The 25,704-nt window shown below is 44.4% G+C and overlaps 1 protein-coding gene across 1 annotated transcript in view; it reads left to right on the top strand.

Annotated features, from left to right (window-relative positions):
• Positions 1–16,642, top strand: part of Me1 (malic enzyme 1) — a 113,461-nt gene extending 96,819 nt beyond the window's left edge. The window contains exons 10-14 of the mRNA XM_032909690.1: positions 2,469–2,574; positions 3,463–3,605; positions 5,050–5,223; positions 11,245–11,343; positions 15,099–16,642. Of these exons, the coding sequence (XP_032765581.1) occupies positions 2,469–2,574; positions 3,463–3,605; positions 5,050–5,223; positions 11,245–11,343; positions 15,099–15,269 (693 nt within the window). The 3' untranslated portion in view covers positions 15,270–16,642. The remainder of the gene's footprint in view (positions 1–2,468; positions 2,575–3,462; positions 3,606–5,049; positions 5,224–11,244; positions 11,344–15,098) is intronic.
• Positions 16,643–25,704: the final 9,062 nt, after the last annotated feature.

Genomic DNA, 25,704 nt, shown 5'->3' with positions numbered 1-25,704 from the left:
CAAGAATGGGCCAGTGTGACAGTTCAGCAGGTAAAGCTACTTGCAGTGCAAATTTGGAGACCCCAGTTCAGTTCTAGAGTCCATGTAGCATTGGAAGGGAAAACCAACTCTCACAAGTTGTTCTTTGGTCTCCACACATGTTGTAGGTAGCACACACACATGATGATGATGTTGATGTTGATGATGATGATGATGGTGGTGGTGGTGGTGGTAGTAACTATTATTATTATTATTATTATTATTATTATTATTATTGTTATTATTATTATTTTGAGTTAAATCTCTAATTTTGCTCCAAATTGACTAGTTCTAAAATTCCTTTCTATGTCGATGCTGAATCCTGGTTTGACCTAAGTTGAAGAGCCCCTAGAAGATGAAGGGACCTGATCAGGCTCCAGGAGTGACAGTGTGGGGCTGTGACTGTCTTCCCTTAGTACTTTAAAATGTTTGGAAAGGACACACGCGGCCTCACTTGGGTTGAGTTAGAGCTGAATTAGTCCTGGAAGTCAAGCTGGGGAGTCTCCTTTTCCTTAGGTTATTGCTGTTCTCTCAGTTTTGGGAAAGCTCAAATACAGTTCATTTGTTTGGCCTTCAGAGATGATCCACCCAGCTCATAGGTGGAGAAAGCAAGATGTGGGCGAGTCGAAGGCTGAGAGCCCTGCAGTGAGTAAGGGGCCAGTGCACCCACAGCCCAGTCCCACCTTCACTGAGCTGAAAGGTCTTCTCTGTCTCTCCTTTTCCTAAATCTTGTATAAACTTTAAAAGTAACAGGAATTTACCATTTATCAAAATGTATTTTGCTCTTTAGTAATGTCCCTAGCCAACAAATTGTCACAAGCTGTTAACATATTGTTTATAGAGAACAGTACTGTAAATTACAACTAGATGTTTCTTTTGTTATCCTGACCATCTGAACCTAGGCTGTTACGTTAGAGTATACCATTTCAGGTTATTCATTATGCTAAGTATCATATTTCAGGTTTCTGGTTCACATTTAGTATAACCCAACTCTTTTACATGTTATTTTTAGCAGTAACAAAATTTATACTAATTTGAGTATGGTTATCTAAGCTACTGTCAAAAATGACCTCTAAGAATTTATATTAGCTTTATTTTTCACATATTCATGGTTAATTTTTGGTTTGTGATCAGAAGAAAAGGCATCAATTTCTGTTTTATCTAGTTCATCGGCAGCTTACCTAAAACTGTACGCCTGACGCAGTTTGCATGCCTTTGCTGAGCTACTCCTGCCTGCCTGGAGTTGACCTATCCACCGGGTACCTCAAGGGAACCCTGACCAAGGTCCTCTGCAGTCTTCAGTGCCTCTGCCTGTCCTTTTGACGTAGGACATTTCCTGTTGTACCTTTACCCCTGGTGACCTGATGAGGTGTAGGTTCCTGCCTTACTTGTTTACAGAGAAGGAAACAAGAAGACAGTTATGTTTCAGATTTTCTAGGATTCTGTATATGCTTTTAAAAGGAAATAAAATTAGGCTGCAGAGATGTCTCATTGGGTAAAGTGGTTGCCACACAGTCATGAAGACCTGAGTTCAAACCCCCAAAACCCACATAAAGCACACGTCTGTAATTTTAGCAACTCATATGGCAAGATGGGAAGTGGAAACAGATTTCCTAGATGCTTGCAGACAGTTAGCCTGATTCATGGGTACACAGTGGTGAAGAGGGACTCTGTCTTAAGGTAGATGAGGACCGGCAGCCAAGACCTCTGACCTCTCCAAACATAGAGTATTATTAATTCATGCTCTATGCATGAACTCAGACACATAAGTATACACATGCACGCATGCACACGCATACACACACACACACATACACACACACACACACACATGCACACACAAACATACACATGCTTTAAAGCAAGGAGATTACACCAGCTTCAGGCCTGACAGTTTGCATCCAGTCTTACAGTTTGGAAAACTGCTCTTCCAAGGCAGTTGTGTGCTATAGTGGAAAGGCAGCTACAGACAGTCCCTCTCATAAGTTGGATCACTCAGTCTCCAAACCTGTGTTCTCGTGTGTTAAATAACAGTTAGTATACGTAGCCTGTGTCTCAAAGCTCTCATTGGATTTGTTTTGCTCACTGCTGTATCACCATTGTCTGGGACACCCACCATCTGCCATGCAAATATTTGTTGAAAGGACAAGAGAAGCTGGTCTGTGGTGGTGTGCACTTTTAATCCCAGCTCTAGGGAGGCAGAGACAGGCAGATATCTGTGAGTTTGAGGCTAGTCTGGTCTACAGAGTGAGTTCCAGGACAGCCAGGGCTATCCAGGGAAATGCTGTTTCAAAAAATCAGAAGGGACAAGTGAAGTAATACGGTGACCTTTAGACAAGGGGCTTCACAAATAGATGGCATGCATAGGACACAGGACAGTAAGTATGATGTTACCTGTGCCTTTGACCCACATAGCTGCAATATTTTGACTTTCCATTTGCATTTCTCAGAGGCGTGCTTCTCTCACAGAAGAGAAAGAGGTGTTTGCCCATGAACATGAAGAAATGAAGAACCTAGAAGCCATTGTTCAGAAGATAAAACCAACCGCTCTCATAGGTAAATGCTTTTCTACTCTCTTTTCCTTTAATTTGACCTACTTAGCATTGTTTTGCTTTTTAAAAATTCTAAACCGTTGGAATCCAGAAGGAAAATGGGCACACTCAAGTAGCGGGGTCCTCATAGTTCTGCCTTCCTTGTGCATATTCTGTATCTGAGCTGAAGTACGTGGCCCTGTGCTGTGTCAGCCTGCTTACATCTGCCATGTTCAGCCCCTTTCCAGGCTTCATTATGCAGGTAGATGCCTTTCCTGAATGTGCGGGAAAGTTTGTTCCCTTTCTGTGTATGTCTGTCTGTTTTCAATCATAGTCCAGTTTTAGGAGCCCTTCTGCAATAGTTGACAACAGCAGGGACAGCGATCCAGAACCACAGAGACCTTTACACAGCCTTCAGTGTTGCTTTATGCAGTGCGTCCTTCAGTTAGTTTGCTGCCTTTCGCCTTTCTTATGCTAGTGTGTTAGTAGCTTTATTCTGTTTCCAGTGAGTGGTTATTTCAGGTCACAGTGGAATGAGGTGATAGCTAACATTACCTCATAAAGACATAATTACCACAGTCTACTCAGAATCGCTTCGAGAGAATGTGTTAGCCATGGTTTGATTTCCTGATAGAAATGCGGTAACTACAGTTCCTAATGACTGACTCAGACTTCTGATTCGTGAGTCCAATGTCACCTCTGTGATTTATGAGAGGCACTTGTTGATTCTTAACCCTAAAGATGATTGGCCTTGAGCAACACTGTTTCATCACTAGGGTTCAGTGTGAACATTCTGTGCTTTGTTAGGGCCTGTTAGAGATGAGCTGTCATATCCCGCTGTTTTGGGGCCTGGGCCTTTTGGAAGAATTAACTAGCGATAGTTCTCATCCTCCATTTCTTGTTTCCTTCGTAGGAGTTGCTGCAATTGGTGGTGCTTTCACAGAACAAATTCTCAAGGATATGGCTGCCTTCAACGAGCGGCCCATCATCTTTGCTTTGAGTAATCCGACCAGCAAAGCTGAGTGTTCTGCAGAGGAGTGCTATCAAGTGACCAAGGTGAGCAGTCAGGTACCGGTTCTGCAGGAAGCCTGGGATGCTCAAGGTGTTGATGACCGACTCTTGACATCAGAGCTGAAAGATACGCGAAAGACTCTTCTTCAGTGTTGACTCCCTATCCCATCTTCAGGAAGTAAATCAGCGTTGTATGTTTTCATGATTGCACTCCTTGAGTGACTTGGAAAGAAAGATTTAAATATAAAAAAATGAAAGGGAAATGACTTAGCTTTGGGTGGTTATGAAGTTATCTTTAGCTGTTTCTAAGCACTGAAGCATACACAATGAAACCACAGTTTAACTTTTGCTTAGCTAAATTTTGGGTTTGGATTTTGATGCCATGGGTGGAGGATCTGGGCAGCTATGCTGATACCCAGCCAGACTGGCATAGAGTCCCCAGCACTCAATACTTCGCTGTTTTAAAAATAAAAAGTTAATTTTATACTGTGTTTGTACTAACATATATTTGACTGATAGGTTGGCAGAAGGCCTTTTGCTCTCCTCAAAGACTTGCGAATATCATAACAAAAATGAAATTTAGTTTTATGCATGTAAAACTTTTATTTTGGAAATATAAAATAGCGTAGAAGATGTAGACACAGCACCAAGTCATAGTACCACGTGCAAGACAGACTTGAAGCTCTCCTTTGTCATGGCGTTTCAAGCGTCCATCGCTGGAGCTAATGATGTTCTTGACAAGGAGCTACGCCATGACTTCCCTCGCATCTGGGTTGGCAGTCAGTATCCTGAGTCATCTTAGTCTTTATTCCATCACAGATAGAGCTCCCTTCACATTCTTCATAGCTTTAAATCACAGCGGAGAGCACACCGTCCTGGAGCAGTAACAGAATCGTAGTGTAGTACCTCGCATGTAGGAGGCCCTTGTTTGACAGCGTGTGATTAATTGTTTTCTTTCTGTGATGTTAACAGTCCTCATTAGCCTAGAGCTCCTGCCATACACACACGCAAAGTTAGTTCAGCTTATATAGACGTATTTTAAACTTCCACTGTGTCAGAAATAGATGGCCTCAGCTCGCTCTTAAGATCTCACCTCATGCTCTGTGTTGTGAAACATTGAAAGCCACCAGGAAACTTGACATTAAGTTCTAACCTAGTTGCCATCTCAAAAGTTGTAGGAACCTCTTGACTTTTCTTCAGACGTTTGTAGTTAGATGCCTCTACAGATGTGGCTGTTGGGCTTGTGGTTGGACTACTGCAGAGGACAGAGTAGCAGCCTTAGGCAATCCCGTGCTGTGCCCGTTCCTGGGCAGACTAATACAGAGAACAGTAAGAAGTGCTCCGTCCTGACCGCTTGGCAGTACCAACAGCACAGCACCCGGCTCACCAGGAGTTAGGCTCTAGACACTTGTAAGCCTCCTTCTGTTAGGATACATTTGTCCTCAGCTACCCCACTTCTCCTGTCATCAGTAGCCTCTGTCTGTTGCAGGGCCGTGCGATCTTTGCCAGCGGCAGTCCTTTTGATCCAGTCACTCTCCCAGATGGACGGACTCTGTTTCCTGGCCAAGGCAACAACTCCTATGTGTTCCCTGGAGTTGCTCTTGGGGTAGTGGCCTGTGGACTGAGACACATCAATGATTCGGTCTTCCTCACCACGGCTGAGGTACTGTGAAGTGGGGGTGCATGCTACAGCTGGGTTTGCTCAGCACAGTGCTTTATTTATTTAGTGTCACAACTGTCTGTCAAGTGTGAAGAATACTAAGTAGAGATCGGGAGCAGGTGGCAGGTTCCTAAGTGTCACTCATGAGATCCCTCCTCAGTAGTGACGAAGTTTCGTTTCCTCGGAGGAATCTTTTATGCCCTTAGCCACTGATGAACTTTTAGGACATCAGTGAAACAACTAAAGGTATTTTTTTTTCCAAACGTTGATGAGGAACATTTCTTCATTGTAACCCTTCCTAAATAATGCATTTTACAGTCTGGTACAGTAGAGTAGAAGTGTCTGTCGTTGCCGTTTCAGTACAGGAGATAAAAGCTACACTAGTTTAAGACAGGGCACTGTGTGTTCACAGCTCCCTGAGGGGCTGTGAGATGGCTCTGTGGGTAGAGGTCCTTGCTGCCAACACTGATGAGCTGAACTCAGTGCGCAGGACCTACGTCGTGTAGAAGAAAAGTCTTGCAGCTTGGTCTCTGATTTCCACACGTGTGTCATGGCACGAGTGTGCTACACACCCCTCCATAAATGAATAAAGCTCTCGAGGAAAGGCCCTCGGGGTGTCAGAGCCCCCTCCCAGGCAGTTGTGGAGAGCTGAGAACTGCTTTTACCCAGCTGCAAGCTAACAGATTAGCCTTAGTTTCATGGACACTGCTGGAGAGAACATGAGGCAGCAGTTCAGAGACAGAGAGTCATTCTTCCTGGTGCTAAGTTCCTGTGAGCTTACAGTTGTCGTTCCCTTCACATCCCCAGCCTCAGCAGGCCAGTGACAGAGGGCGGACGTATATGTGTAACCAGGAACTATTAACTAGCGTGCTGATCCTGTCCTAACTGTGTTCCAGATTTTGGCAGAATACACTCTATGAGCTGGAAACTTGTCAATTTCTTCTCAACAAACTAAACACTGTCTAACATAATAGCTGAGCTAAGTGAAACCTGACTGCATTTTTCAACAAACATGCTGTTCTATGCACTGTGGAGAGGAATCCCAAGAGCAGGGGCAGATTCCAGAGTCAGTGGTGTGATCTAAGAGCACAGCCTTGGTAGCTCCTGCCCCTCTCTGGGGTAGATGCCAGGAGGCTGTAGCGTGCTTCAGGCGTTTTCTTTGTAGTGTTAGAAGTGTGACAGTTGATGTGTCTGGTTCGTTTCTTCTTAGCTCAAAAAATATTGACAAATTCATATATATACATATACATATATACATATATACACACTCATACACACATGCATACATACATACATAATTACTAAGAGCACTTTAAGGTTTTCACATAAGGAAAAGTATAATCATTTCTGTTAGGACAAAAAAATGATCTGGATTCTTTAGCCCATGTTTTCGTCCTTTAACTCTAGCACCCTCTAGTGGCAATGTCAGGTAAATTCGTTTTATTTCTCATTTCACAAATAGTAATTACTGATCGTTGTCAAAGGTTCATGGGTTTTAATGTCAGCACTCTGGAGGCAGGACCAAATGGGTCTCTGTGAGTTCAAAAAGTGTCTGGGGTACGTTGCAAGTTTCACGTCACCCAGAGTTAAATGGTGACACCCAGACCCCCCCCCACCTCCCAACTCGAAATTTTTTTTTTCTTTTCTGAAGAAAAAAAATGGGTGTGGTGGCTCATGCATATCTGCAATCCCAGCATTTTCAGGGATGGGTGTAGATGTAGGATTTCAAGGTTAAGGCCAGTCTTGGCTACACCGAGAGCTCCAGGTCAGCTTGTACTCCGCAGTGAAACACCAGAACCAAATAAAGAAGAGAAACCGCTGCCATGGCAACTGAGCGCTCACTGCAGTTTTCTCTCCGCTGCATCTTCACAGCTCTCTCCTCTCTGTGCAGCACGCCCTACGTGTTTCTTCATCTCTCTTTAATGAAGACCCCGTGAGAGAGAGTGTGTGTGTGTGTGCGCGCGAGTGTGTGCGTGTGTGTGTGTGTGTGTGTGTGTGTGTGTGAGTGTGCGTGCGTGTGTGTGTCTGTGTGTTCGATTTGGGGTATGTTTTTGCTTTCCACCTAGTTCCTTAAGGCAGGTCTCTCACTAAACCTGGGTCTGGCTGATTTGGCTGGGCCGGCTGACCAGAGGGTTCTAGCTGTCTCTGCCTCCTGCACTGCGAGTCTAAGCGTGTGCGTGACAGAGCCTTGCCCACATCCGTAGATACTGAGAGCCGCTCAGGACCTCATGCTCACAGAAGCACTTTTCCTACTGAGCAGTCCTCCCGGCCTCCATGCTATTCCCGTTTGAACACTCTGACACTGAGAGTTTTCCCTGGTTGGTTTTGGTCTTGAGATCTTTGTATTTTAAAAAGACCATGTTGCCCCTGTAGCTGAAGAGTTCAGTCTCTTTAAGATCCTTCTTCAGAATGCCGTTAACAGTGGACACGATGCGGACACAGTGAAAGCAGTTCAGCAGAAGCGCCTGGAAGAACAAGTCCACTGCCCGAGGGCCCAGGGAAGGCTGTCTGGGTCAACTAACCAGCTAACTGAAGTAACCGTTCAGACATTAGGGTGACTTGCTTTATTCCACAACGCCAGATTTAATCACTTCCAACTTACAGTACACATACACAAAAACTGGTTTGAGGGGGCTGGAGAGATGGGTTGGTGCTTAAGAGCACTGGCTGCTCTTCCAGAGGATCTGGGTTCAATTCCCAGCCCACATGGTGCCCCACAACCGTCTGTAACTTCAGTTCCAGGGCATTTGATGTCATCTCTGCTCCTCCAAGGACATCAGCCGGACACAAGAGGTGCACGGATATTCATGAAGGCAAAATGTGTGTGTGTGTGTGTGTGTGTGTGTGTGTGTGTGTGTGTGCATGTTTTAAGTGTGAGTAGTACTTGTGTATGTACTGTGCAAAGGTGAATGCGTGTGTATGAAGGTGTGTGGAGGTCAGATTCCCGTTGGCTGGCCGAGGAGCCAGGGACAGCGCAGTGTAGGTGGGTGATGCTCGGCCTCTGTCCTAGTGCTGATTGCGGAGCTGTGCCATGCAGTGGGCTTCTGTGCAGGCACCAGGATCTGTGTTCTGACTCCTCTGATTGGACAGTAGGTATTTTAGTTAAATCATCTGTCGAGCCTCCGTTCTTGAATTTTTGTTTTAATTATGAAGAGAAAGACTGTTAACTTCTCTGGTGCTGGCAACAGTCTTGGTACCTAGCGGGACAGCTCAGTTTGGTGTCCTGGGCTGTGTGTGCTGCAGACAGAGTCATGTCTGTGCTAACATGCATCTGACTTGACGTATGGCCCGGAACCTTTTGCTCTCTTCAAATATTTGAAAATTACATCATAACACAAAAGGGCTTAGTTTTGTCTATCCAATATTTTCATTTTGACATGAATATAAAGATAACATAGAGTTGCACCATTGTGTGCAAAACAGCCTGACAGTTCTACTTTTCACATAGTGTGTCAGGTGTTCGTCACTAGATGAGCCAGCGATTCCATTGTTTCTCTCCCATTTGGGACAGGACCTATGTTCTCAGTGATTTAGATCCCCGTGTTTGAGTGTTTTCCTTGCGTGTATATAAGTGTGTGTCTTATGCTTGTGGACACAAGAGGGCATAGATCCCCTGGAACTGGAGTCACAGACAGTTACAAGCTGCCATGTGGGTGATGGGAATCAAACTCTGACCCTCTAAAAGAGCAGCCAGTGTTCTAATCACTGAGCCATCTCCACAGCCCCAGGGTAATTATTGCTGTTGTTTGAGGCAGGGTGTCGGTGTGTAGCTGACAGACCTGAAACTCCCTGTGCAGACCAGGCTAGCTTCAAATTCACAGAGGTTGTCTGCCTCCGACTCCTGGGTGGAGGGATTAAAGGTGTGTACCAGGACATCCAGTCTGATTCTTGTCTCATCTGTAGATCAGGAATTAACCTGACACTCCTCATTAGTCCTTCAATCCGTAAATGAGGAAAACCCAATAACCTGAGAGCTGTGACCAAGGCAACTCTTACAAAACAAAGCATAGGATTGGGAGCTTGCTAACAGATTCTGAAGGTCATGGTGGGGAGCATGGCTGTATGTAGGTAGGCATGGCGCTGGATAAGCAGAGAGACAGACAGGTGAGGGAGAGAGAGAAGAAGAGAGAGGGAAGGAGGAGAGAGAGAGAGACATACAGACACACAGAGACAGTGACACAAGGCCTGGCATGGGTTTTTGACACCTCAAAGCCCACTCCCATTGACACACCTCTAACAAGTCTTCACTTTCTAATCCTTACAAACAGTTCTTCAACTGAGGACCAAACCAGCAAATATTTGAGCCCGTGGGGTCATTCTTATTGTTGGGGTTCAGGAGTCGCCTCACAAACCACAGGGACACTGATCTCAGCCAGACGGGAATAGTTTATTGAGCATTCGCCCAGGACTGATGGATGGGGCCATGGTCGGGAACTGGCTGTGACCATGAGCCTGGATCTTACAGAGCTTTAAAGCCTTGAAATCCACAAACAATCTGGGCCAGATTATTCAGCAATCAGGGTTTAGGGATGGGGGTTTCCTTGTGTGTCTGTTGTACATCTATCCTGCTCCCATTGGTTGGGGGTATTCGACTCTGGCAGGGGGCTGGCCTTGTTGCCTATGTCTTAACTTGCCAACCAGATGTCAGTTACCCACATACATATCTTATTCTGTCTCAATTTCCAGAGAGGTCTTGGGAACTTAAAACTTTGACCCCCTACTCAAAAATGGAAGTCTTATTCTGAATAGCTTCTTTTATTGGCGCACGTGTCTCTCTTGTGTTGGGGTCCATCCCGGGGCAGCTTATAAAATCAATAACTGTGAAAGCTCATACACAGGTACAGGAAGTGCCGCCTGGCACTTGGTTCGAGTCTCAGGTTATTGTGTCGAACTAAACACTGACTTCTATTGCGATTGCTTTCCAAGAACACCAAAGCACAGAACGTTACAGAACATGCAGTCACCAGGCATGAGAAAGTTTCCTAGTAACAGCACAGAGAACATTTCCTTATAACATTGGTGACAGCACAGAACGGCTGGCTAGACAGTCAGCAGTTACCTGGACCTTAGCACTTACTCAGACCACGACACTAGGCTATCATTTTTATATAATGAAGTCGCACTAATCCAGAATTAGCTGTGCTGTTGATTAATGTTTCTCTCCACCTTGCCTCTGCCTGGATGTGAGAAGTTCTCAGCCACCCACATGTTTGGCATTGACAATGTGCTATTCTCTTTCCTTTCCAGAAGCCGTCTACTCCCAGGTTCAGGGCACTTGTCTCCAGTTCACATAAGGGGGTCTCCATGATGGAGAGAGAGAGAGGGAGAAGGAGACAGAGACAGAGACAGACAGCCACACAGAGAAATGGACAGATACTGACTATTTGGTTGCTCAGTGAAGGCTTCCTGTCTCCTCTCTGCCCAGCCTTTCTGTTCAAGGCTCAGTAATGGCTGACTTAGACCTACCTTGTGCAGAGACTTAGTTGGTTAACTCTGTCCAGAGCTAGAAAGTGGCATAGGGCGAGCTAATGGGGAGATTGGCGAGGTCAGCAGATAACCAAGGGTCTGGGTAAACTTCATGTCCTTAGTGAGTGTGACTGAGCAGGCGCTCTTAGCCCCCTGCTGTACTCCCTGTGTGGATTTTGAGGGCACCAGGAGGCCTGTCTTGACCAGCTGCCCTCCTCTGTTTCCAGGGTCCCTTTCCATGCCTTCTTCATCCCCTTTTATTTTCACTAGTTCTCCAGGAATTGTTCAGTATGAAGGCATTCCAGCAAAAAGAAACCTGGATGCTTCTCTCTGCCTCACTCTTGGTGTGATACCGGCAACTGCCACCGCTCTGCTTTTCTGTTGGTAAAGGGGCGTGGTTCATGCCGTGTTTCCACATGCGCCGTGATTCATGCCGGTTTCCACATGTGGCCGTGATTCATGCCGTGGTTCCACATGTGGCCATTGCTTTAGTTATCTGTAAAAGTGCCACACCGAATCATGGGATGTATAAACATTTTTATTCCTTTTCTTTTTAAGGTCATATCCCAGCAAGTGTCAGATAAACACCTAGAAGAAGGCCGGCTCTATCCTCCTTTGAACACCATCCGAGATGTTTCCTTGAAAATCGCAGTAAAGGTGAGACAATGTAGCCTCGTTGCTTTCCTTCTTTCTTTGGCTACATACGTGTTTTTACTCTTTTTCCTGCTTGCTTCGAATGTACATTCATTTTCTAGGACACAGGGAAACCAGACACAGTGACAGGGGCTGCTGGGAGCTGCATTTTACCCTCAGAAGATGGAAACATGGGGACGAGTTATCGATTTCTTTGCCCATTTTTCTCCTGTGACATATTTTATTCCTTTTAGTCAGGCTTCTCACAATTCACCTTATTGTAGTTGTTCTATGGAGCAATGTATGTGGCTTCCATAGACTGACTAGAGTGACATTTATATCTGCCACCTCTTGCCACACCCCTGACTATGACCGAGAGCATCTTGAAAGACTGAGGGCAAAGGAGATGGTGTCAGGGGACTCAGGGGCCCTTGGGCAAGTCTTAATCCTGTAGAGAAAAGAATTCACTCTAATCAAAAGGAACTGGGGGACAACTTGGTTGGGATTTGGGGAAAAGACAACTGGGTGGGGAATCTCAATGGCTCCTGGGAGGAGAGTGCTGGGTGAGAGCTAGGGAGGAGTTTGTGCCTTCTGAGCTAGGGGTTCAGAGAGCAGGCAAGCTCAGCGTTGGTCAACAATTGTATGGTGCGTGTACTGGAGGGTAACATAGAGAGAGAGAGAGAGAGAGAGAGAGAGAGAGAGAGAGAGAGAGAGAGAGAGAGAGAACACGCTAGAGCAGAGCTGTAGTTCTCAGCCTTCCTAATACTGCTGCCCTTTAATACAGTTCCTCATGTTGTGGTGACCCCGAACTATAAGATTATTTTTGGTGCACTCCATGTCTGTAGTGTTGTAGAGGGGCAGTGTCTTAGTTCCTAAGACCATCACAAAGGTTTGTTTTCCAATGCTTGACCCACAGGTTGAGAACCTCTTGCCCCGAGTGTCAGGATAAGTTTATAAGGAAATAGAAAAAAGGAGAAGGAAGTTCATTGTCCCAGTCAGAACTCAGAGGGTGGGCAGCTGAGCAGTGGATCCCCGAGTAGCTACAGCGAGGGAGGGACTGCCAGGGTGAGCGCTCACCACACTGAGGGGCCGTCAGCCTTTCTATCTATGTCTGGCTTCTTTGCACTTTCTGGCTTCATGCTGGGTTTTGTTTTTTCTTTGTTTGTATGTTTACTTTTTAAATACCTGTATGTGTGTTCACTTCAGTGCTGGTGCTTATGGGCGTCAGGACCTGGATCTTACCAGGGCTCGTGAGCCATCCGACACTGGTGCTGGGAACTGAACTCAAATCCTGCGGAAGAGCAGTACATTCCAGTACATTCTCTTAACTGCTGGGCCACTTCCAGCATGAGGCTGTTTTCCCGAGGTTATAAAATAGGGTTTATATCTATAGACACAGATTTACATATAAACAGAGACAGGAAGCGTCTTAGTTAGAATTACTATTGTGTGATGAAAGACCATGGCCAAAACCAACTTGGGGATGAAAGGGCTGATTTGGTTCACATATCCCAAGTCACAGTCCATTGAGGGAAGGGAGGCAGGGCTGATGCAGAGGCCACGGAGGGCTGATGCTTACTGACTTGCTCCCCATGGCTTGCTCCGCCTGCTTCCTTACAGAGCCCAGGACCACCAGCCCATGGATGACACCGTCCACAATGAACTGGACTTACCCCACCACTTAATCAGTGAATTAAGAACATGCCTTACAGGTTTCCCTACAGCTGGATCTTAGAGAGGCATTTTCTCAATTGAAGTTGTCTCCTCTCAGATGACTAGCTTGTGTCAAGTTGACATAAAGCTAACCAGCATCTTTATCAAAGCGATGTTATCACCCCTGACTAAGCCATTTGTAAAGAGGGTCACTAAAGTATGTACTATGGTGTATTAGTCACTTTTTTTTCTGTGACTAAACACTATAACCAAAGCAACTTACAAAAGAAAGAGTTTAACTGGCCTTGTGGTTTCAGAGGGTCCATGAGGACAGGTACGTCTTGACTCACAAGCAAGGCACAGAGAGTCTTTCAAAAACTCAAAGCCTTCCCCACTGGAACTTCTGTAACATGCCATACTTCTTAATCCTTCCCAAACAGCTGTACCAACTTGGGAGCAGCCTGCAGGGCTATTTTCATTCAACCCACCACACTTGGGTGCTGCGTGCCAGAATTCCTCACAGTGATCCTGGAAGCCTTCCACACAGATTATACCAGGCTTTCCTGTCATGCAGAATCCAGGCATAGAGTGTGAGGGTTAAAGCTGATCGCGAAGATAGGGAATGACCTTTAAGCCTACTTAGGTCTTGTTAGCTGCCTAACAGGACAGACAGCAACAGGGACAGATGTGCAGTAGGAGGACTTGGCCAGGAACCTAAAGGCAGAGAGGCTTTCTCTAACACAGATGAGCTGTGTCCTGCTTGTGCCTTTTAATGGTGTCATATTAGTTTGTCACAGTTGCCCTGACCAAGTACCTCTTTCTGGGTGGTTTCAACGAAACAAATTGTATTGTCGTTTTCATCGTCATCGTTGTCATCAGTAGTAGTAGTAGTAGTAGTAGTAGTAGTAGTAGTAGTAGTAGTAGTAGCAGCAGCAGCAGCAGCAGCAGTAGTAGTAGTAGTATGTAGCTGCTATACACCAAGGTCAGGATGTTAGCAACTTTGTCCTCAGGTCTGTGTTCTCAGCTTGGGGCTGCCTCTTGTGTCCTTAGAGGTTTTCTCTATAAATGCTCTCTCGTCCTTGGTGGTTTTGCAGTCCAGATGTGACATGGATTAGTGCCATCCTAAAAGCCATCTTTTAGCTTCTGAAGTACTACTGGTGAGGGTCCCAGCAAATGGTCTCTGCCCTTAGGCATTTTGTATTTGGACAGTGTGCTGTTGGCATTTGCAGCCTCTGGCCGCAAGGGGTCAGCAGTGCCTGCACAGTTTTAACAGTCAAACCGTAGCCAGACATTGCTAGGTCTCCTTGCAGACTCAACTTCCTGCTTTAAATATCAGTAGTTGACACCATTCTAAGATTATCGAAATGGCACCGTTTAGGATTCACATGTTGGTGTTTATCATATTGATTGAAGGTATATTCTTCAAAATCAGTACTTTGGGAAAACATCCTGATGTTTTCTCCTGATCTATACCAACCAGGTTTTAGTTGTTCTTACTTCTGTACTGAACAGCCTGCTTTTTAAGCTTATTCTGACAATTTAAATGAAAACGAATTAACACATAGACAAGAGAGTGAGACGGCAAGGGGCAGTAGAGGAAATAAAGATCACGGATTCAGAGTCTGTACTACTTAGAGTACTGTGCAGTTGGCTGCACAGAAACCAGAGAGCCAGATGTCAGGAAGGAAGCTCTAGGGGAGAGAGATCTGTCCATGCTCTGTCCATGTGTTGATGGTGGAGCGGTAGGCATGATAACAGTAGTGGGGAATCTGAATGTGGGAAGGAAAGGAAGGGCAGAAGACACTTTGTTACTGAGTCCAGAGAACTCACAGGGAGACTGGGGTATTCAGTCCAAGCTGATTAGCAGTCAGGGCAGTCAAGACATTGGAGACTGTCCCCGTTCCTGAGAAGAGTGACTGTTCACACTTAATCTCTACTCCCGGGACGTTCCCTGGTGCTGGTGTCCTTTCCTGTCTGCATCTGACTCATGGCTGCATTTTCATTTCTTTGTTCATGTGGCTTTTTCTCTAGTACAAATTAAAACTTTTGAAATGGATAAAAATGAGATTTGTGTTCATTATCACCTTCTCACTATGAAAATAATGACTCGCCTTCTTTATTTTTAGATTGTGGAAGATGCATACAAAGAAAAGATGGCCACTGTTTATCCTGAACCCCAAAACAAAGAAGAATTTGTCTCCTCCCAGATGTACAGCACTAATTATGACCAGATCCTACCTGATTGTTATTCGTGGCCTGAAGAAGTCCAGAAAATACAGACCAAAGTCAATCAGTAACACAACAGCTAGAGTTTTTAACTTTATTAATAAGATCTTGAAGTTTTCATGATTTTTAAGTCAGAATCTTTTGTGATGATTCACAGTACGCTTAGAATAGGTGATTTTAGTTTAGCCCACAGACTCATGGGAGTGGATTAGTGTAAGTTAGGATGAACTTCACCCTAGACAGGTTTGTTTCACTTACTGTGGCTGTTTATGTTTTCCCTGTGATTATTCTCTTTACGAATTCTGTTTAAAAGCTACTGTACCTGCTGCTGAGAAAGTCCTCACTGCTATGTAGGAAGCTAATGGAAGACCCACACTAGTAATAAATTAATATAGCATAACTTGATTACATTAAATGCCTACAGTTCTTTCTTGACTATTTTGTTAAAATCTCCTAAGCAGTAAAGATAATCACAAACTTAGGCAGAGTGAACTTTTACTAAACCGAAACACTACTTTGTTGCCTAAGGAAAAAATCTTCTCAGGACTTTATTCCAGGCCTCCGTTAGCTTTGTTCTTTTTGTACGCCTGAACTCTAACTCCTCTGAGAAAGCTCACTGCTGTTTACAGTCCTTGTGCAGCCTTAGATCATAAGTCTCCTTCACTGTTACATCCCTTAGAGTAAAGCTCTGGTTGCCTTGACTTGGGTCCCAGACACTCCGTAGAAACACCCTTTCTCATCTCTGACCAGCTCCTGGCCCTGCTCAGATACTGGGGTGTCTTTGTTAGGGTAGTCTGGGCACTGAGAAAGGCTGCAAGGAGGGTCCTTGAGGAGGGGCCCCTGAGGACCCACCTCTGAGACAAGGGTGTCAGATGCAAGACCATGGTTCCCAGACAAGCTCGGGCTCCATGAGGGTCACCTGCCCTAATGTCCCTGTGCTTAGCTCAGGGACTGAGAGCTCAGGGCCTGAGTAAATACATCTCAAACGCCTACCTTTCTATCACATATTAAAATATGTTAATTACCAAAACTATTCTGTGAGAAAAAGTCAGCCTTTCCCAGGTTGTATTAATTTACTGGACAAGTTGATAACGGCATGACTAGAAACAGCCTTAATTCCTAAGCTCAGGTTGGAGAACACTCTGTCTATCTAGACACACTCCTGGTTTTGAAGTTGCTTTAAAGCTTGTGTGGGTTTTACCAAGGGCAGCTCTATAAAGTGACCCCGTGAAGGGGAAGACACGGACTCTTTCAGGCGTGACTTACAGTGTAGTCGTTCTAATGGTGACTTCTCACTAAGGGTTTCCTCGGGGTAGTTATCTGGGGGAGAGTCAAAAGATCTATCTTTTCTTGTCTGTTTCTATGTTGTCAGATAGTTGTAAATGAATGTATTTACCTATGCAAAGATTTATTAAAGCCTAGAGAATATGAATAACATTGTAAATAACTGTCATTTTTTCTCAAGACTTCATCACTGCACTTGACCACGATAGTTTTAGGAGATCATATGAAAAGTTAGCAATTTTTTAAAGATGGTGGGGTTTTATTTATTTTTTTAAATTTCTTTATTTGCGTATGTCTGCCTGGTTTTCTCTGGTGCCACAGAGGTTAGAAGAGGGTGTCAGATCCCCAGGAGTTAGAGGTACAGGTGGTTGTAAACCCCTGATGTGGGTGCTGGGATCTGAACTAGAATCCTCTGGAGGAGCAGCAAGTGCATTTAGCCTCTGAGCCATGTCTACAGTACCACAGGGTTATGCAGTTTTAATATTCTACTGATTGCTTATTCCACTGTATGTACTTGGGCATATGAGCTGGATGCTCTTGGACCTCTTCTCGATCTTAGGGAAAGATGTCCCAGCAGGCAGTGGACAGTTGCTCCCTATCCTTTAAGCATCGCAGTAGGTATCCTGGTTACCTCGTGAGGTTGATATTTTAAGTCACTTGTCAAGCCCACAGAGCTCATAAGCAAAGGCATCAGGGTTCAAGTCCATGTCTGCCTGTCTTCATTCTCTCTCTCTCTTTTTGCTATTCTACTGTAAACTAGCCAGCAGTGTCCCAAAGTGCATTCTTAAGTTTTCTAGTAGCTTCATTAAAAAAGTAGAATTTATGTTAATAATAAATTGAACCAATATATCTAAAATGTTATTTCAAAATATAATTCATATAACAATTATTGAAGTGTTTGGTCAAGTTGTTACCAAATCTTTCACTGTACACTGATGTTTTAGTCAGTTCAGACCAGCCACAGGCTGCCCTTTGACCCATGCACCTACCGCCTGCTGCTTGAGCCACCCAAGTCTGGGTTACCAGTGTGTACCATCACGCCAGCACGAGGCAGTAACTCTTCCTTGGGATTCCTTAATAGAAAGCTATTTCACCCCAGGAACAACCCAGACATTCAGTACAGCCCATACGTGTAAGCCCATGCTAACTGGAAGGGTCACACTGTAAGAGCATAGCTTACACTTAACACTCTCAGGAGACAGAGCCGTTCCATTTTTTTCTCAATTTAAAACACATTTTTATTTATCTTTATTTCTATGTACATTGGTGTTTTGCCTGCATGCACATCTGTATGAAGGTGTTGGATCCTCTGGAACAGAAGTTACGTACAGCTATGAGCTGCCATGTGGGAGCTGGGAATTGAACCCCAGTCCTCTGGAAGGGCAGCCGAGTGCTCTTAACCACTGAGCCGCCATCTCTCTCTAGCCTGCTGTTTCATTTTTTAGTGCTACTCCCAAAGTAACCAAAAAGACAAGAAAACATGGAGCAGTAATGGGGAAAGAGGAGGAAGGGCTTCTCCTCGTGTTCTGTGCCTGCCACTCAGCCACAGGCCTGCAGCATGGGAGGGGGAGCATGCTCTATCTTTTCTTCTTCTTCTTCTTCTTTTTTTTTTTTTTTCCCGGAGCTGGGGACTGAACCCAGGGCCTTGTGCTTGCTAGGCAAGCGCTCTACCACTGAGCTAAATCCCCAGCCCCTCTATCTTTTCTTCTTTTCTTTCTTTTCTTTTTCTTTTTTTGCCCAGGGCTGCAAGAGGAAGTAGATAAGATGAACACGTAGTATTGACTCTGCCACAAACTCAGTTTTTGTTTGAAGTTCATAAGGAAGTGAGTAAATGTATTCTAGTATATGTAGAAAATAGAAGGCCACTCTGTAACAGGAGGGATTAATTCTGCTTTTATAAGCAGTGCCTGGACCAACTTAAGCTGTGACCCAACCCTGACCCCACTGTAAATCCTACTTAAATTTCACAGCCTCCCACCCCAACTCCATAAGAAATGACATACTCATGTTTAAAAGAAAAAAATTTCTCTTTGAAAAAAAAAGTTCAATGTACAATTTCAAAGGAAAAACTATATACCCATAAAAGCATAGAGATGTGGTGCTTACTGAGAAGGGACAAAGTGCTTATCAGAGTGGCAGATCTGCCTTGCAAGATCACACAAGGCTTTGAAAACTATTATTATTATCATCATTATTATCATTATTATTATGTGATTAAAATTCAGAAGAAAAACAAAATGTAGATTTTATCATAAACATAGAGTATAAAGCATTCAGTGGTTCAAGTCAGAAAAAATCCCAACCTGATGGAGAGGTGGCTTTGGAGTCCCCTTAGTGGAGGAGCTGTTGGCATTTGATAGCTGCTGGGAGAGGAAAAGACAGTTCTCTTTAATGGTGTGACCTGCTAGGTCAGCCATTCTCCAGAGCAGGCTCTACAGCCAAGAGTATTTGGGTAACACAAATTGGGGAGGAGAGGGGAGTGGTGGGGAGGAGAGGGGAAAGAAGCAGGATAGGCAGGTGCTGGTGGGGGTAGATCTAGGAGGAGTTGGAGGAGGAGGGTGAATGTGAAAAAATATAGAAAAGTAATAAAAATACTGTTTTAAAAGAAATATACATTCTAGATCTCAAAAATAAAACGTGGAATAAGGATTCATTGGAGGCTTAACCTCAATTAACAGATCAATAACTTTAAGGCTGGTCATTAGAAATTACTCAGATAGGAGCTCGGGTTGTAATTCACAAGTCCCTGGGCACAAGCTCCAGCCAGTACTGCAAGACAGACAAACAAACAAATGCAAAATCCAAAAACCAAAACTCCAAATGACTTAACATCAGCATTCTGCAGCAGTTGATAGGAAACAGGTTACCAATTCAAGCTGGCCCAGTGCAAAGAGACTGCTTTGGCCTATAGGAATTTTTGCAAGACCTGGTGCCGTGAATTGATGTCTGAAAATTAACAGCCAGCCAGCATGGCTGCTCACTGAGAAAGATGGCTGCTTTGGGACTGCTTCTCTGCTGAGCACAGCCAGCAGAACTCAGATATGAGAACTCCTTGACAGGGATGGTCGCAGAGTGTTGCAACAGGAGCCAACAGAAGTGTCACACAGAGATAGGAAACTCGCCCTTGTTAGTCTACTCTAATCGCCGTGATAAAAAAGTGAAGCAAATCAGTTTAAAGGAGAAATTCATTTGGCTCACAGTTTCAGGGGAGTCAGCCCAGGGCCACTCGACTCTCGACCGAGCATGTGCCTGAAGAGACTGCTCATTCTGTCAGAAGGCAGACAAAGGTTTGAGGACAGGATATGTTCTTCAAAGGAGCTGTGTCCCAGTAACCACAGCACACCTGCATTCGAGGCTGGCCTGAGCCACGTAATGAGATTTTATCTTAAAAATGATCAAAAACTGCTAATTGCGGCACTCAGAGGCAGAGGGACAGGCAGATCCCTGAATTCAAGTCCAGACTGGTCTACAGAGTAACCTCCAGCATAGCCAGGACTACACAGAGAAACCCTATCTCAAAAAACAAAACAAAACAACCAATCAATCAAAAGAGCACATCCCCATTAACTACTTCATTAACAGCTCAATCAATAAGAACTAATCGTCATCTGATGTTTAGTACCATCATGATCTGATCATCAATCAATACAGCCACCAGTTTACAACCAATCTTTTAACCCCAGAACCATTGACATGGGGCAGTGAGTAGGGCCAGGGATGGACACTGAAGAATGAACAACCTGTAGGATGAACCTAGGAGCGCTGTTATAAAGAACATTTCCAACAACACTTTCTGGGCTTTCGTTTGTTAGAGTAATGTGTTAATAGACACCAAGTGATTGGGGCAGTGGGTCCGAGTGTGACACTGCTGGGTGCCTTTGGACACTACTGATGTACCTTCCCTCTGGTTGTTATTCCAACAAGATGTTAGCTTTTGAAATTACGTTGCATTTTACTTTTTGTTGCATTTTATTAAATTTTGTGTATGTGTAGAGGTACAAGCAGGTGAGTCAGATGCCTGCTGAAGCCAGAAAAGAGTTTGAGACCCTCCGGAGCTGGAGTTACACACAGTGGTGAACCCTCTAATATGTGTCCTCTGGAAGAGCAGTATACACTCCTAACCTCTGAGCAAACTCTATAACACCCTTAAATTAATTTTTTAACTGACAAAATTTTGTTTTGTCTTTTAAGAATTGAAATCTTTGTATTCTGTAACAATAGACCTACACCGAATCTCTGACTCATAAATAAATAGAGGGTACCAAAAGATTTGCACAGATAGATTCCAGCTTTTAAGAGCTTTAAGCAAAACAAGGATATAATTGTCAGTGTATCTCCGTTCAGCACACATGCCATTTGCAGGGCAGATTGGTCTTCCAGAACTACAGTGTGTTTATGAACATGTAGATGGTGATCCTTTCTTGGAGCTAATTGGTCGGTGGCTGTTAATTTAGCGAGTGTGTCTGCTCTCTTATCCAGTAGGAGAGAGCACCTGGGGCATTTTGCCTTCTCTCTGTAGGGAGTGCAGCATGTCTACCTCCAGGGCCACATTAACTCTGACTGTATCAGGCCATCATTCTGAGACCTGGCCTTTACCAGCTCACCATTGCAAGGGATACCAGTGGTCACACACTCACTGATGATCTGCTGATGGGACCCAAACACTGGAAGCATTAGGTTCTCTGGATGCCTGGTGTTAAGATACAGCATGCCTGAGTGGGAAAATAGATGCTTTGAGAACACAGGGAAAGCCTGTCAGCTCAGCCATGTCTTGTGGAAGTCCACAGTCTGGTCCATGCTAGGATCATGAGGATGTCTCCCCCATAGCGAAGGATGCATTGTCTAAGGGCTGAGGCTGGCAGGTGATCTTCTGGGAAGTGGCCCACAGTCTTTGATGGTCTTCAGTGGGTGAGCTTGGAGAGGCAAAGTCCCAAGAGACTTCACCCCAGGATTGCTTCTTGTAACTGATATACCTTCTTGTCACTGTTAAATAGCCTAAGGATCCTGGGCATTAGTCAACCCTATTGAGCAGACTTCTTGCAGATCAACATAAAGATGAACTTTCATGAATTACTGCTGTTTAGATGAATTAATGCTTTTATAGAATTCCTGATTTGGATAAAATAATCTTAGGAAGAAAATTATAAGAGATGGTTTTAGTTGTTTTGCTAGGAGGAGTTAATGGAGTCAAGAATGGAATGTGCCCACTTCTCATAATAGTAAGTAAATGCTGCCTAGTAAGGAATACAATGAGCTTTCACAATTGCACGAGAAAGAGAAATAGGCTTGGGACAAGTTTGTGTTCAAGGAGAAACATTCATGTCCAAAGATGAAGCCACAGGTGTGCACTCTGATAAGGTCATGTAAAAACTGTTGCTTTGAACTTATAATGATATAATGAGCTTACAGTATAAAACACTGCTTTGAATTTATTGTTATTCTTCTGTAACTTCCCTTTTAATGTTTTATCTATGAGGTAATTCTTTCTTACATAGAGAACTTTTTAAGCTATTAAAAAGGTAGAAAGCTGTTGTAGTTTGCCCTAGAGTTATCTATATTTTGATGCTAATTCCACTGCCCCAAGGACGGCTGCCTAGTCACATACTCAGGACTCAGGTAACTTTACCAGAACCTTCCCCCCATTTAATTTGTAAAATACAGGTGAGGGCAGGTACAGGATAGAAGGAGGCCTGTCATTGGACAAGAAGGAAGAATGGGCGGGAGAAAAGTTTGAAGGAAGAGGAGGAGACTGATACAGAAAGAGGAGAGACAGGAGGGACAGAGAGTAGTCACGGTTGAGAGAAAATGGAAGCTGATGTTAAGATTCCACTCTGTGTATTTACAGGTTGTTATTAATGTTCTTAAGGACTGGATGTGTACTGGGCTTTGTGTGTTTAGGTGGGCAATTATATCTTATCAAGTGGGTCAAAGGTTATTGTGTTGTGTGTTTTTTATATGACGGTGTAGGAAAATGTGCGGCAGCTGGAGACACTGGGCCACCATGGAGTTGGGATGTGTGTTTCTGACATGGAAACCTGCCTTGGGAACTAGATAGCGAGATTGTTGCCAGGCTCAGAGAGAGGCCTTCAGCAGTGTTATATGGGATGGAGCAGAGCGGGTGAGAGGATTTGCTGACTGAGATTAAGATATCTATCTGATATCTTAGGGCACTGTGGCGATGGACCTGGTGGGAGATATAAAGACAGCATTTTATTTTTTATATTTTTACAACAACAGAAAGCAATAAAAGAAAGTGGTGTAGCTGTTTTTCATTTTACCTATTGTGTATGTTGACTGTATGTTTCCTTTCTTTTCTCTCTGGTTCAAAAAGAGTGAATGAATTCCAAATCTCTTGCCTCGCCAATGAGGGGCTCCTCACTGACTTGCCAGAGAAAGGAGCTCTAGCAATAAACCCTTTTACTTAATTCACTGAAGCTAAACAGTACGTGTTAATCACCAGATCTTAGTGCTTATTTAAGCATAGATCATAAGAGATAGTTTTCTCAGAGCTTATTTAAGCATAAAAAGTTAAGTTTTCATCGTTTAAGCACAGAACAGTAAGAATTGAGTCTCCAGTGTTAAATAAACAGAGAATTATAAAGTTTAACAAAGCACAGAGAGATAGAAAGTAAAATTAAAGCACAGAGGTAAAGAGAAAAAGAAACCGTTAGCTTCTAGTCCCCAGTACAGTTAAGAGTTACAAAGCCTCCTGAGATCATCAGTTTTTTGGCTTTTGTCCAACTCTGTGCTCCCCCTCAGCTCGTTCCCTTAATGGCAGGCAGGTCCACACACCTTCATAAGCCAAGGAAGTTGGTTAGAAGCCTAGAGGAAGTGCTAAGGAGCTGGGCATTCAGGGGATCAGGTTGCTCCTGGTAGCCAGAACTCAAGAACACCTCTACCTGGGTCTGGTTGATTCCACTTACTTCCTCCTACCCATGCAGAAGAAGGGGTCCTCCCCCAAAGCCATGCATGCACTGGGAAGGCTGGTTTGTGTTCTTTTTGGGGATGGGCAAACACAAGCTTTGAGTGAAATCATACGCATGTATGCATGCATGAAGGTACGCATATGCACACACATGCAAGCATTTGCTTTAAAAATCCGAACCTCTTTAACAACTATCTATTGGTAATACACCTAAAAGTCCTGCTCAGTGCTAGTACTGGACATATTAAAGCAGAATTTTGAAAAATACTTAGAAATAATTCCAGGGGCAGTCATGAGTTCATAGACTTCGTATTCTGTTCATTCGATTATGCAATGCTTCAGTTTTGTTCCCTAGTTTAGCCCTTAAGCTGTCTATATCTCAGAAGCCATTTTTGCTAACAATTATAGGAAACTCCTCCATGGATTAACTGTATACAGCACATAGTTTCATTTCAAAGACCAAAGGGCTAATGGAGTTAAATAGGGGCTAACAATTATGAATGCCTGCTTAATATTGGTAGTTGAAGGAGATATATATGAAGGTGATTTGTATGCTGTAGTTTTCAGTCTTGGCAAACATGGAGAGTTATTTGGGGGTGTAAAGTCTTGTTCCTTTCCTGGTATGTAGATGAGGTGTGGAGACCCCAGTGTGAGTTCCATTGGCATAAAAAGGGATTGAAGCAGGAGTGGGGGAGCAAATGTCTTTCCAGACAGGCTACATCCAGAGCTTTCAGAGACTGACTTGTGCCCTGGGAAGATTCATGCTGAGCTACACAATGGGGTCAGCGCCACAGCCTCATGGGCACACCATCATCTGAGGAGGCCATGGGTCCTCTCCCTAACCAAGGTCACGTGTTTCCATCCTGTCCTGCAGGCGGGACGGTACTGGCTCATCAGGAGCTCTTGCAAGGTTCTCAATGAATACAATGTTGGCAACCAGTGATGTTTCATGGGGGCCGGGTTATTCCTTCCTCTGTGTGCCATCAAGTCCTGCCTGCAGAGTTTGGCATCTTGCAGAGACCAAGTCATCCTCCTGAGACCTAGCCGGAGAATGCAATTCTCCTCAGAGAAGGGGCGTGATGGTTGAGACCAGAGAGAAGGAAGGTGCCCTGGTACATAGGAGATGTCCTGAAATTCTTACTCTAGGTTCTTAGCAACAAAATGATTGGCAAAAGCTAAGGGTCTTCACAATTTCTTAAGTATATGAGTGTTTGCTCTGCATGTATGCACCACACGTGTGCCCTTGGAGGCCAAAATGGGCATCAGATACCCTGGAATTGGAGTTACAGACAGTTGTGAGCCTCTATATGGGTAGTAGGAACTGAACCTAGGTCTTCTGGAAGAACACTTGATCACCAAGCTATCTCTCCAGCCCCTTACCAGTTTTTAAAATTACTGAGCTCTCATTTTGAAAAGGGCTGGTGGGACTTTAGTCTTTGACAGCACTGACATCACTGAAATGTAGTTTGATTTCCCCCACAGGTTTTCGTGTGTGCCCTCTTCAGTGAGCCTCAGCTCTCTCTTGCTATGCTTAGGTGCACAGGATACATGGGAAGCAGTTGGAACACACCAGGGGATGTCTTATAGCTAAGAACTGTGGGGGTAGAACAAAGCCATGCTTTCTTCATGGGTCAGACTAAACTAAGAATATTGCTACTATTACCAGAGGTGTTTTTAACTAAATGGTAGAGTAAGAAGAGCAGAGATCTCACGCCCTTCATGCCTTTTCTCTAACGAGAGAGACAACTGTGTTAATCTGTATGTGCAGGAGTGTGGGCAACTCCTGAGACTTTACTGCAATCTGCTGTTGCTGTTAGAATCTAGTTTTACTAAACCACTTCAAATGGGGGTTTTGCAGTATGAAGTGTAGTAAGCAGGCACTCTTTATGCTGAGCTTCTATCTGTTGTGTAGACTTCATTACCAATGATGAGCTGGTATGTTACGGATGTGCCAGTGTCACGAAACTGAGATGTGGTAAGTTTATGGATTGTATCTGCAGTCTGGTATTTGACATCAGTGTGGGGGTCGGGACTTGCTCTATTCGTTTATTTAGTGTGTGGGGGGTGGGGTTGGGGGTGTGTGTGAGTGTGTGTGGGTGTGGGTGTTTTCCTGCATCTGTCTATGTACTACTTACAAGCCTGGTTCCTGGGGAGCCCAGAAGAGGGCATCGATTTCACTGGAACTAGAGTTACAGATGGCCGTGAGCTGCTGTGGGAGTCCTCTGAAAGAGCAGCCCATGCTCTTAACTTCTGAGCCACGCCCCCAGCCTCGCTTTGAACTTGTTGAGACAAGTTGC

This window comes from Rattus rattus, chromosome 8 (assembly GCF_011064425.1).
Source record: "Rattus rattus isolate New Zealand chromosome 8, Rrattus_CSIRO_v1, whole genome shotgun sequence".
In the NCBI taxonomy this organism is placed as follows: domain Eukaryota; kingdom Metazoa; phylum Chordata; class Mammalia; order Rodentia; family Muridae; genus Rattus; species Rattus rattus.
Note: the sequence above shows the minus strand (reverse complement) of the source record. Positions and strands in the feature narration are given on the sequence as shown.